This window comes from Petromyzon marinus, chromosome 27, assembly GCF_048934315.1.
Source record: "Petromyzon marinus isolate PM22_M1 ecotype Great Lakes invasive population chromosome 27, UKy_Petmar_22M1.pri1.0, whole genome shotgun sequence".
Taxonomy (NCBI): Eukaryota; Metazoa; Chordata; class Hyperoartia; order Petromyzontiformes; family Petromyzontidae; genus Petromyzon; species Petromyzon marinus.
Window position 1 is genome coordinate 3,021,403 of NC_133693.1, and position 13,445 is coordinate 3,034,847.

The 13,445-nt window shown below is 52.9% G+C and overlaps 1 protein-coding gene across 1 annotated transcript in view; it reads right to left on the reverse strand.

The window, feature by feature from the left end:
• The window catches only part of LOC116946635 (angiopoietin-2-like), a 50,144-nt gene that overhangs the window by 17,419 nt on the left and 19,280 nt on the right, over positions 1 to 13,445 (reverse strand). The window contains exons 2-4 of the mRNA XM_032961744.2: positions 5,511 to 5,717; positions 3,897 to 4,018; positions 3,345 to 3,580 (exon numbers count right to left, since the gene is read on the reverse strand). Coding sequence (XP_032817635.1) covers positions 3,345 to 3,580; positions 3,897 to 4,018; positions 5,511 to 5,717 — 565 coding nt within the window. The remainder of the gene's footprint in view (positions 1 to 3,344; positions 3,581 to 3,896; positions 4,019 to 5,510; positions 5,718 to 13,445) is intronic.

Sequence of the window (13,445 nt, forward strand, 5' to 3'; positions counted from 1 at the left end):
TCTCAGCGCCAAATGCTCTCTCGATTCATTGTGTTGTCATCAGCATTAGTCATGATCTATCCACTGCAGGATAAAGGCCTCCACGAGCTGCTGGCATCTTCCACGGCGCCGTGTTCCAACAACCCATCTGGCTCCTGTGCACGAGCCGATATTTCGATGCTCCATCTCCATGGCCGCCGGTCTCGTCCACCAACCATCATCGTTTAGAGTTTTTTTTGAGCAGCTACAAAAAATAAATCCACATCGTAATAAGCCACTTCGTTCAGCTATCATTTGTGGCCAGGTCGCTTTTGAAAAAGCGCTACGTAGCTCAGTGGGCCTGACCTGGCAAAATAAAATAAATAAAAATCATCGCAGCCCACTTTTCTTAACAGTCAACACGGTGTCTCCAGCGTGCGTATCAAAAGTTTGTTGTCTTTCCCCTTGCACCTCCCATCAGCACGGTTGGCTACGTACGGTGCGAAAGCAGTTCAAGATATATCAAACACGGGCCCTACGTGATGATCTTGAATCCTTCGCCACTCACTGGGATCGTAATCGAGCACCATCTTCCACCTTTACCCGGAACGCTGCATTGTCCCAAACACCCCCCACCCCTCCACACCTCCTCGCTCGAGCCGCTCGCCACCAAAAATAAACCGAGTTCCCACCTCACAGCGTGGCGTCGAAATGACGGAGCGCGCAGGCGGTGCAATTGCACCGGCCCCCATGGTTAGTTCCTTGAGCCCAGGGCCCACGCCAATCGCACACGACGCCGCTTGAGAAGGGCCGCTGGGTTTGCGCGATAACAATTCGGAGAAATCTCTCCGCGTTGGAAGATGTAACGTCGAAAAACAATGCGCGCGATATAACTCGTGTCGGTTACAAGTCGGCTGCCAAAACATATATACGGGAGGGGAAAGCGAAGTGGGTGCTTTGGGTTATGGCCCCTCGCCGGAGTGGGTGGGAGAAACGTTGCTTGGGTTGTACTGGACAAGATGACATTCAATCTGTGGCGGTGAGGCGGGAGTGTTTTTATCAAACTGGAAGAGAGGCTCAACGTGGATTCGTTGCACGCTTACACGTGCATTATATTCGTGTTTGTGCGAGGTGTAAAGTTCTTTGGGCGCAAGTGTTGCTCTTAAGCCCGGGCATGCGAGCGAGGGCCGGTGGAAGCAATTTCATTTTGCCGACAGGATATTAAAAGAACACACACGCGCACTCGGACTCCTTGCCTCTTAAAATATGGAGCCCTCAATTAAAGTATTACGTTGCGGGGATATAATTATAAAATTAAGACGCTGCTTTAAATTAATCCAAACATTATTGCGGGTGAAACCTTGTCAGGACCTTGTTCTTAAACCCGTATTATCACACGTTTCGCATGGACTGCGTATAATTTTGTGTGAACTCAAATGTTTAGACTGTGAACAAAAGTTACGGGGGGCTTGGTCAAGAGGCTTCGCCGGGTGGAACGAGTCTCATGGTGGAGCGTCAGCCAAAGAAGAAGAACACACGCCCAAGAAGAACACACACCCAAGAAGAACACACACCCAAGAAGAAGAACACACGCCCAAGAAGAAGAACACACGCCCAAGAAGAAGAACACACGCCCAAGAAGAAGAACACACGCCCAAGAAGAAGAACACACACCCAAGAAGAACACACACCCAAGAAGAGGAACACACGCCCAAGAAGAAGAATACATGCCCAAAAAGAACACACGCCCAAGAAGAACACACGCCCAAGAAGAAGAACACACGCCCAAGAAGAACACACACAACCAAGAAGAACACACACAACCAAGAAGAACACATGCCCAAGAAGAAGAACACACGCCCAAGAAGAACACACTCCCAAGAAGAAGAACACACGCCCAAGAAGAAGAATACACGCCCAAGAAGAACACACGCCCAAGAAGAAGAACACACGCCCAAGACGAACACACGCCCAAGAAGAAGAACACACGCCCAAGAAGAAGAACACACGCCCAAGACGAACACACGCCTAAGAAGAAGAACACACGCCCAAGAAGAACACACGCCCGAGAAGAACACACGCCCAAGAAGAACACACGCCCAAGAGAACGAGCCATCGACCTGCCACCCAGCAAGCTTCACACGTTAGCTTCTGCATTGGCAGCGCAAATGTTGCGGGAGGGCAGCGACCTCAACACGAGGACGACTCCACAGATGACTCCAAAGGTGGCTGTGGTGGCAATGGCTGTAGGGGGTGGCGTGGCAGTGGCTGTGGTGGCCATGGCTGTAGGGGGTGGCGTGGCGGTGGCTGTGGTGGCGATGGCTGTAGTGGCGGTGGTTGCAGTGGTGATGGCGGTTTTAGTGGAGGTGGTGACGATGGTTGTCGTGGAGGTGGTGATTGTGGTTGTCGTGGCTGTGTTGATGGTAGCTGTAAGTGGCTATGGATGTAGTGGCGGTGGTCATGGTGGCTGTAGTGACAGTCGCTTTAGTGGCTGTAGTGGTGGTGACTGTGGTGATGGTGACTGTAGCGATGGTGACTGTGGTGATGGTGGCTGTAGCGATGGTGACTGTGGTGATGGTGACTGTAGCGATGGTGACTGTGGTCATGGTGGCTGTAGTGACAGTCGCTTTAGTGGCTGTAGTGGTGGTTACTGTGGTGATGGTGGCTGTAGTGATGGTGACTGTGGTGATGGTGGCTGTAGTGATGGTGACTGTGATGATGGTGGCTGTAGCGATGGTGACTGTGGTGATGGTGACTGTAGCGATGGTGACTGTGGTCATGGTGGCTGTAGTGACAGTCGCTTTAGTGGCTGTAGTGGTGGTGACTGTGGTGATGGTGGCTGTAGTGATGGTGACTGTGGTGATGGTGGCTGTAGTGATGGTGACTGTGGTGATGGTGGCTGTAGTGATGGTGACTGTGATGATGGTGGCTGTAGCGATGGTGACTGTGGTGATGGTGGCTGTAGTGATGGTGACTGTGGTGATGGTGGCTGTAGTGATGGTGACTGTGGTGATGGTGGCTGTAGTGATGGTGACTGTGATGATGGTGGCTGTAGCGATGGTGACTGTGGTGATGGTGGCTGTAGCGATGGTGACTGTGGTGATGGTGGCTGTAGCGATGGTGACTGTGGTGATGGTGGCTGTAGCGATGGTGACTGTGGTGATGGTGGCTGTAGCGATGGTGACTGTGGTGATGGTGGCTGTAGCGATGGTGACTGTGGTGATGGTGGCTGTAGCGATGGTGACTGTGGTGATGGTGGCTCTAGGCGGCAGTGTTCGTAGCGGCTGTAGTGGCCGTGGATTCAAGTGGCTGCTGCTGCTGTAGCGGCGGCGGCGGGGGCACGACGCGCAGGGTGCCCGGGTGACGCTGTCGCCTGCGCCGCTCACCCTGCGCGTACTGCGGCAGCAGGGCGAGCAGGGTGCGCACGCTCTCCGTCAGCTCCTGCTGCTGCCGCTGCAGCCTCGAGTTGTTGGCGGTGGCGGCTCCGAGCTGGCGCTCGAGCGCGCCCACCGCCTGGCTCTGCCTCCCCACCAGTCGCTCCAGCTCGGCCTTCTCCTCCCGCAGAGCGCGCAGCTCCGCGTGGTGCTTATCACCCAGCTCCCACAGCCGCACCTCCAGCTCCCTGCGGGCAGGGGAGGGGGGGGGCAGGGGAGGGGGGGCAGGGGAGAGGGGGGCAGGGGAGGGGGTAAGGGAGGGGGGGAGTAGGCAGAGGAGGGGCCAGGGGAGGGGGGGGAGGGGCCAGGGGAGCAGGGGAGAGGGGGAGGGGAGGGGGTCACACGCACGACGCGCGTTGGCGGCGTCTCTCGGCCACGGCTAAACAAGTGGGGGGGGGGGGGTCCGGACCCTCGCTGCACCCACGGCGGCCGCGCCACTGAGGAGCTGCCGGGAATCGTCTCCACCTGACGGCCGCGCAGTGCGACTCGACGCGGCGCCCTCACTTGTTCTTCTGCGCGAGGCGTCCGATGTCCTGGGTCTGCAGCAGCAGCTGCTTCTCCAGCTTGTGGGTGGACAGCGAGTTCTCCAGCAGCTGGATCTCCAGCCGCGACGTCTGGTTCAGCACCTGCGACGGCGCGGTCACTCGTGGTCACCCTTAGTCACCCTTAGTCACTCGTGGTCACCCTTAGTCACCCTTAGTCACTCGTGGTCACCCTTAGTCACCCTTAGTCACTCGTGGTCACCCTTAGTCACCCTTAGTCACTCGTGGTCACCCTTAGTCACCCTTAGTCACTCGTGGTCACCCTTAGTCACTCGTGGTCACTCGTGGTCACCCTTAGTCACCCTGAGTCACCCTTAGTCACTCGTGGTCACCCTTAGTCACCCTTAGTCACTCGTGGTCACCTTTAGTAACCCTTAGTCACTCGTGGTCACCCTTAGTCACCCTTAGTCACTCGTGGTCACCCTTAGTCACCCTGAGTCACTCGTGGTCACCCTTAGTCACCCTTAGTCACTCGTGGTCACCCTTAGTCACGCTTAGTCACTCGTGGTCACCCTTAGTCACCCTTAGTCACTCGTGGTCACCCTTAGTCACCCTTAGTCACTCGTGGTCACCCACGGTCACCCTTAGTCACTCCTGGTCACCCTTAGTCACCCTCAGTCACTCGTGGTCACCCTTAGTCACTCGTGGTCACCCTTAGTCACCCTTAGTCACTCGTGGTCACCCTTAGTCACCCTTAGTCACTCGTGGTCACCCTTAGTCACCCTTAGTCACTCGTGGTCACCCATGGTCACCCTTAGTCACTCGTGGTCACCCTTAGTCACCCTTAGTCACTCGTGGTCACCCTTAGTCACCCTTAGTCACTCGTGGTCACCCTTAGTCACTCGTGGTCACCCTTAGTCACCCTGAGTCACTCGTGGTCACCCTTAGTCACCCTTAGTCACTCGTGGTCACCCTTAGTCACCCTTAGTCACTCGTGGTCACCCACGGTCACCCTTAGTCACTCGTGGTCACCCTTAGTCACCCTTAGTCACTCGTGGTCACCCTTAGTCACCCGTAGTCACTCGTGGTCACCCTTAGTCACCCGTAGTCACTCGTGGTCACCCTTAGTCACTCGTGGTCACTCGTGGTCACCCTTAGTCACCCGTAGTCACTCGTGGTCACCCTTAGTCACCCGTAGTCACTCGTGGTCACCCTTAGTCACCCGTAGTCACTCGTGGTCACCCTTAGTCACCCGTAGTCACTCCAGTCACCTACTTGTGTCTCCATGTGGGTGAGCCCCCCCCCCCCACCTGTGTCTCCATGTGGGTGAGCCCCCCACCTGTGTCTCCATATGGGTGAGCCCCCCACCTGTGTCTCCATGTGGGTGAGCCCCCCACCTGTGTCTCCATGTGGGTGAGCCCCCCACCTGTGTCTCCACGTGGGTGAGCCCCCCCCCCCCCACCTGTGTCTCCATGTGGGTGAGCCCCCCACCTGTGTCTCCATGTGGGTGAGCCCCCCACCTGTGTCTCCATGTGGGTGAGCCCCCCACCTGTGTCTCCATGTGGGTGAGCCCCCCACCTGTGTCTCCATGTGGGTGAGCCCCCCACCTGTGTCTCCATGTGGGTGAGCCCCCCACCTGTGTCTCCATGTGGGTGAGCTTGCGCGTCTGCTCGGCCGTCTGGCTCAGCAGGCTGGTGCCCATCTCCAGCATGGCGGCGGCCGCGTGCTCCTGCTGCTGCTGTTGCTGCTGCTGTTGCTGCTGCTGTTGTTGCCGCTGCTGTTGCTGCTGCTGCTGTTGTTGCTGCTGCGACGGCGCCCTCTCCACCCTCACCGAGTCCTCCAGCTGCGTGCGGCACCAACCATGGGCGGGGGAAAAACCGGAGGACCCGGAGAAAAATCCACGTGACCACGGGGAGAAATTACAAGCAAACTTCAAATATGCAGCGGGCATCAGGGTCGGGATCGAACCCACGACCTCCTGTATACCAGGCGAGGTTGTTAACATCTCCTAGACACCGTGGTGATGATGAGAGAGAGACATGCAAACTCCAAATAGACAGCAGGCGTCAGGGTCGGGATCGAACCCACGACCTCCTGTATACCAGGCGAGGGAGTTAACATCTCGCCACTGTAACGCTACCGAGTGGGGGTATGGGGGGAGGGGTTTGCGGTCGTGCCGAGTTCTCAGGTTTTACGGCCAGGGTTGGATTCACCCACGGTCCGATGAGGATCGAAGTAAAGTCGGTTTGACGTTTTGATATCCGTTAGACATTCGCAACGAAAGCACTTATCCAGCCCTTTACAACTGGAATAAGATGGAAAGGGTTTTTGCGAAAATGCTTGGCACCACTGGTTTTGCTGTGAATCCCATATACAAAAAAGCATCAGATTGCGCACTATAACGGCTTAATTTGTTTTCCCGTAAAAACAAATCCTATAGCAAACTATAACGCTTACCACACGTTTTGGAGCGAAACGTAAGGGCATTGTGACAAGAACGGTGAGAACCACCAGCCCAAAAGACAGTCTCATCAGAGAGAGAGAGAGCTGCTTACGCCAGACGTGACCGCGAGAGATACGTCCAGCACGGCGTTCGTGTCGCGCCGAATCTCGCGCGAATTTCGAGCGTCAACGTCTTCCCCTCGTGCATTGACAGCGATAGCGCGTTCAGGAAAAAAAAGGTAATCGAGAAAAAAGGCAAACAGCAACACAACAAAAACAAAAGGTTACCAAAAAAACAAAAAGTCGAGAAGTGTTGTAACTGCCGGCTGTGGTACTCTTGACAAACTTGCAAGACGCCATGTATCTGCCTGGGAAACGTCCAACAATCTCAATAAGGCTATTTTTGTTTTACTTCTTAGGTGGCAAGTTGACACACACGCGATCATGCATGCTCTCTGTTGCGTCCTGTGCAATAACGGCAAAGGCGCAGCCCTGCAATTGCCCGCTCACGCCACTGCTGGTGAAACGGTCTCCACTGGATGGAGCTCTCTCTCTCGAGAGAGAGAGAGCCCCGTGCAAAGGAAATTTTGGCCTCGTATTCCACGCCGGCCGGGCGTCTTTGAAGAGTTGCGAGTACCCACACTTTAACCCACCTGCCCATCAACTAACGGTGGAGTACCCACTCACACTGCTGGGCGGACAGAGGCGCTGGGCGTGTGGCGGGCGAGTTAGGAAACTTGCCCCATTGTTTTAACTGCCACGCGCAGACCGTGGCACCATTGCAGCATGCCGACATCCGTCTTGACTCTCCAGGGGGCCTTCGACCACGACGAAACCGATTTCCTTCGCCCACCCAACTTATTCCTGTCCCAAAAAATTGTGAGACGTTTATTTATTTTTTATAGCATATATTTGAATAAATATTTTCGACAGAGCCGTTCCACCCCCCCCCCCCCCCCCCCCCCACTTCTTAGGGCACGAGAACAAAGTAATACATTGTGATATATATACACTAACCGGGTCTCGGGCGAGAGGCCCTGTTATTCCAGCAAAACGCTTCGTCCATCGCTCCCAGTCGCCTTCCCCATAATTAACGGAACTACATCAAGGGGACGCGGCGCAGCACGGGGGCGGTCAAAGTCGGGGATTTGGCTCGCCCTGGGGGATGTTTTTTCGTCTTCTCTTTTGCACGAGATTCATACACCCCCCCCCCCGCCATGGGCGCAGAGAGTGTGCACAGCTTACAAAGCACAGGCTGCGATGGAAGCTGCTAACCCGCCTATTCACGATAGTCAATCGGTCAATATCCTTGATTTAACCAGGAGATGGAACAAACCCGTTGAGACTCATGGAACAACACCATTGCCTCCCTGGCCAGAGCGACAATCAATCTATACATGTTATGTATGTTGCACTTCTTTCGCACCGCACGTAGCCAACCGTGCTTTTCGGAGTTGCTCGTGTGTAAATATCGAGACGATTGAAGAGCACAATGTTGACATTGTTTTTCCAATCTAGACAAAACATTTAATGATAATTTAACACAAATTCACTTGAGGTTTTAAGTATCACAGAGAGGAGCGATTTACAACCTTCCGCTCGTCGTGTACCAACTACGAGTCCTACGAACTGTCCCAGTGCCCAAACCAGCATGAACATCTGTTAAAAAGAGCTTTATAGCTCATCGGATTCCTCCAGTATAAATAAACGTTAAGATTCTGAGCATTCCCGGTATTATATTTGAGCGATCCAGATGGGTTTTTTTTCAACTACTGACCGATTTGTATTCGGCAAAACGTTTGCAAAATTCCGAAATTCTATTTACATTTCCACGTAGTCGCTAATGTGAATCCGCTGCCAAAGACGCGTAAGACATGCAACAAAAAAATAACCCCGCCGTAAATTTAAATACGGCACAACGTTACATATCCGACTCGCTGGGGACAACTTTAGCTGCGGGCGGATACGTGCAAAAAGGTCAGACACGACACGTGACCACCTCCAGACAACGACTCTTACACTCCGTACACAGGTAGGTGTCGGCGGCGCATCATGATTTTGCCACGTGGGATAAGTGGCGGTGGGACACGTGACGTCGCTTGCCGCTGCGTTTAATCCACGCGCTGTTTTCGTGCCACGGGCATGTGAAGGGTGCCGTTGCTCGGTGCTCGAATGAATAACTTCAGAGCTCGCATAGACCGACGTACTCACGCTACAGGGCAGATAGCCCCACCACCCACCCGTGCTGCCGATTTGTATTCGTAACGTGACTATGCAATCCGCTCCCGCCTCTGTTTTTTTTTCATGAGCGCCCTCCTCGCCATCTCTCCCCCCCTTCTCTGCTCATCCCCATGGCAGCATCAAATCGCAGGGGGTGCCAGCACCGTCACACAAAGATCTGAGTCATTGTTGGTGCCTCGTGAAACAAAAACAAAAACATTGAGCTGTATACCGGGCACGGATTAAATTAAAGACGGCGGGGAAGCCTGCAGGCATCGAGGGTAAAACCGCTCCATTTTCTCTGATCTGTCGGATCAAAGTGCTGCGTTGCTGCGGTATTTCAAATGTTTATCTAGTTTTCTCAACACGGTGGCGAGATGTTATCTACCTCGCCTCGTATGCAGGAGTTCGTGGGTTCGATCCCGACCCTGACACTCGTAAATTTGGAGTTTGCATGTTCTCCTCGTCATTGTGTGAAATTCCCTCCACATTTAAAATCAATATGCGTTTAGAATATTTGGTTGATAGAAATGTCCACATGCCAAGCCACTTCGTTGAACTATTATTATGTATGGCCTAGTCGCTTCTGGAAAAGAGCTCTATGGCTCAGTGGGCCTTACCTGGTAAAATAAAAAAAGTAATAAAAAAATAAAAATAGTAATACAAAAAAAATAATGTATCACTCAAGGCGACGTTCTAAAATTAAAATTCCATGAGTGGCTACGGAGCTTTAGGGCGTCTGGCGTGTTATGCGTGGGCTTGTCACAATGAAAATCCATTTTTCGCGCTTATATTTTGTCCTTAATGCAGTACTCGTTTATACTGCATGTGACTGCACTGTGTTCAGGAAATAAATTCCAATGTCGAGGTCTGCTAGCCACGACGAGAGGGCTTCAGGAGAGATTTTGTGTAATCTTCTAATCGTGCTCCTCCTCCGTCTACGGTGGGTGATGGTAGCATTTTCATAGGCCGACCTGTCACGTGTTTCGTGTCACGTTGAACACAACCAATACCGCCATCAATGCGAAATGTACGTCGCTAATGCAGTACGGATGGCAAAGAACCAAAAACCTGACAAACCCCCTCTAAATTACGGTGTTTGCACGAACTCATGTGCTGTAAGTGCAGCATTACGGCTCATGGAATCCATTAATTCCTCAGTGTTCTGCACCTCCGCGTTGATTATTATCAAATATATTTAAGGCCATCAACCAATTGCCAATTGCTCGAGCTAACAAACCCTCGGCGGGTTTCAGCCTCCTGTGGTCTCAGCAGCAGAAGGCGGCTTGCTGAACAGAGAAGGGAGCCCTCCTTACCTATCGACAAGGAGGGCTCCCTCTAAACGATGCGTGCCAATCCGAGTGCTGTCCAGGCTCCAAACCTGCTTAGCTCTCAAGAAACGGAGGAGATCGTGGCACATTCCAGGTGATTTTGGCCAACGCAGCCTCACTAATCAGTGTGAAGTGGTGGTGTTGACGTGCATAAAAAAATGCATTCTTATTAACCGACTGTGTAATCATTCGGGGGCATAGCTGCTAGAAAGTTAATAATTAACGTGGACGCTTAGAGTATTGATATATTTAATTCCTCTAATCTATATACTATTACCAACGTGTCTGAAGTTTGTTACATTGCTGTACGTTCTCTACTGTGACATGTGGCTCGCAAACTTGGCAAATGGCACGTTTTAAAAATATTAAAAATAAACAAAAGCTGAAAAGTTCGCAAATATGCGTGGAGGGGTTCATTCCCTCGAATCGCACTGAGAGACAGAAAGCAGAGCAAAGTGGATTTGAGAATGTGCGCAAGTTAGTTCCATCGCGTTAGCCGTCGAAGCGGGTTTGGGCAGTACACGTCGCTCGAAAAGATGCTGAACTTGCGATGAACTTCTTTCGCATCGTACGCAGCCAATCGCGCTAATCGGAGGTGCGGGGAAGAACAACAAACTAAAGACAGAAAAGTTTGACGATGACCGTGAGCGCAAAGGATGCTGACGCGGTGTAACGGTTAGTGGCGCGCTGGACGTGTAACCTAGGCCACGTGAATAATCCAGCGAGGGTTGGTGGATCACCACGCAGATGGTGTGAGACTCCCTTCCCTTGGGCGTCGAGGTGTCATGCCCTCGCCCGCCAGGAGAAGGTGGTACAGTAAGTGGACTAATCGCCACCAGTTTACATCCGTATCCGGATAGAGTGTTTCCCCCTCGCACGCGTGGGTTTTCAGTGACTGCCCCGGTTTCATCCCGTTTACATAACAATCACTCGTTGTTAATTGTCTGAAAGCATCTTGTAACACCCCCCCCCCCCACCCAATGTAGCAGCAAGACCCTCCTGAAAAAGAGTCCTATGATTAAAGTGCAGCTCTTCAAAAGTAATAACAAAAATTTTCGTTTTAAGCAAATTGCAAGGCTGCACATTTACCTTCTAATTCCTCCAGGAGGAGACCCCCAGTCCAAACGCTGCGGCTGCATTTAACAAGCCCGATGCCTCCGCAGGGAGCGCACGTGTAGCAGCAGTCGACAGTGGAGGGACGATTGCCCCCGTCAGGTCGGTTCGGAGTGCCTCTTAGAGCCTTCAACTCTAAGAGGGAGGTTTCAGCCAGCCAGAAGTTGCTCCGCGTTCTCACGAATCGCTCCTTCCACTCTCTCGGCGTCAACTCTTAAGAGGCCGCACTGCCTGACCCCGAGGGGCAGGCGGTTGGCAAGGGGTGGAGGGAGCGGCCGAGCAACGCACGTGCCGGTGTTGCTTCAGCTGACGACTCCATCGGCATTGTTGCGTCAGTGGTCGTCGCGTTAATGCCGAACAATTCTTTCTTTGGAGCAGAGTGTCGAGAATCGGCGCAAAATGAAACTGCAGATAAGTGAATTAGCCGGCACGCAGCTGTTGCTGCTGCTGCTGGCGCCGCTTGCGAATTCATATTCGGTGCCAAATCACAGCTGCTGTGGATGAATAATTACCTGATCGATGGATAAAGAATTAACCGATCGATATGGGATTTCTCCAGACGAGAACAACGTTTTACTCGTCCATTGAAGGGGAGGAGGACCCTAAGCAGACACATTATTTCGGGAGCCCGGCCTTTCACAATTTTGAAATCCTGAAAGAGACGACAAAATAAATATAGGCACGAGATATGGATCTAGTGTTAGAAGAAAGATATCGACAAACACAGAGATGCGGTGAGATGATAGATGAGAGATGCAGACGAGATAGAGATGAGAGATGTATAAGGTCGCACTCATTACTTACGAGTTCGCACTAATTACTGCGTAAAGTGCTTGCTGGTCTCATCAATAAGCACAAATCATCACGCGACACTCCGGTCATCCTCGCAGCCAGCGGCGGCTTTTGGCTGCTGGCCATCGAACAAAGACGGTCACCGCATCGCGCGGCGCTCTCAGTTGCGCTCCTGCGGCCGTCTGGAACGTTCCTCCTTCCGATATTAGGAAGCCACTGGGAGCTGTGCTCCATCGGAGCAACCAAAGCGTTTTGCTCGATCTGCTTGAGCCTGGCGCTGCCACCCCCGAGGGGTTTATTGCCGTCTTATTTGGACAGCGACAGTGAAACGTTGATCGAACGTCGGGGAATCCTCCTCGCTGCCGCGTCAATCTCCCTCGCCCTCTCGTGGCCGCGCGCCGCTGGCCACATCGACGGAGACACCATTCCTCGGATCGGTCCGCGGTGTTCGCGGTTGAACCCGACCGCTACGTGCTCAAAGTCACGGCTCTGACACAAAAAAAAACACGAACCTCATGACGCGCCCCCTCCTCCTCCTCCTCCTACCCCCCTCGTGATCAACGAGGCGTTCATTCTTACACCGAGGGGTTTTTTTTGGTACAAAGCCGCGCGGCGCGACTCTACCGGGGGTGGGGGGGGGAACGCCACTCCGCGCATTAAAAACCACAAACATCTTAACCGGACGATGGTCTGAGCCCCACTCCGGGGCCTGTCGACTGCTCCTGCCGCGATCTACACCTGCCCCCTTGTTGCGAGAGTCGGGGTTTTTTTTTGTTACACCCTGCACAGAGGTTTTAAACGACACGGTTACATGCCTCTTTGGCAACGGTACAATACGCCGGCTTTTTTTTTTCTTCCGATGTACGCTTCTTCCTCTTCTTGTTCTTCGTTCGCTTTCCACATCTAACACTCGATATGTTTCAGCGGAGTCTCAGAGAGTGCTCCCCCCCCCCACCCTCCCCCCACCGCACAACCCCGTGATCCCGCGCCCTGTGTATCGCGAAGACACTTCGTGCCGCCTGCGAGCGCGTGCAGTGAACGCCTTTTGTGGTCACGTCAACTCGCCCCGCTTCCCTTGCCGAACGCCGCTGTCAGCACGCCGTGGGATGACAGCGTTATCCAATTGTGAGGATATTGGGTGAAGTTATCGCGTTGTGCTCCGCAGCAATGAACCGTGATGATAAAATAAACTCACTTTTAGAACCCCCTTTGAACACGAAGGCTTTCGCGACCAATGTTATTCATAATAAAAGTTATTTTGGGTTAGAACATTCAAAATTGTAAAATGTTGTTGTACTCTCCAACACACCGGTGTGCTGAAGTAGTAACAAATTGGCCCGTTTTTTTAGGTGACAGACCTTGCCAATTGGCCGTGTCGGGTGGAGGTGGGTTAACGACACATCTTTATTTACGCGATGTCACCCAAAATAACTTTTATTATGCATCACTTTGGTCCACGTATGAGTGTGGCCTCCGATGTGATTTCGAGCTGCACCTCGTGTTGTCCAGCATCATCTTCTGTCGTTTATCGCTTCACGTCCTGGGAGCTGCTTTCAGTTCCCCAGGAATCTATCAGCAGATTAAACTTCGTTTTTTAAATCACCACGATTCCTAAGAACACAGTGCCAAAGGCCCAAAAAGCCAAGCGGCCAGCAACAATCAGCACCGTTGAA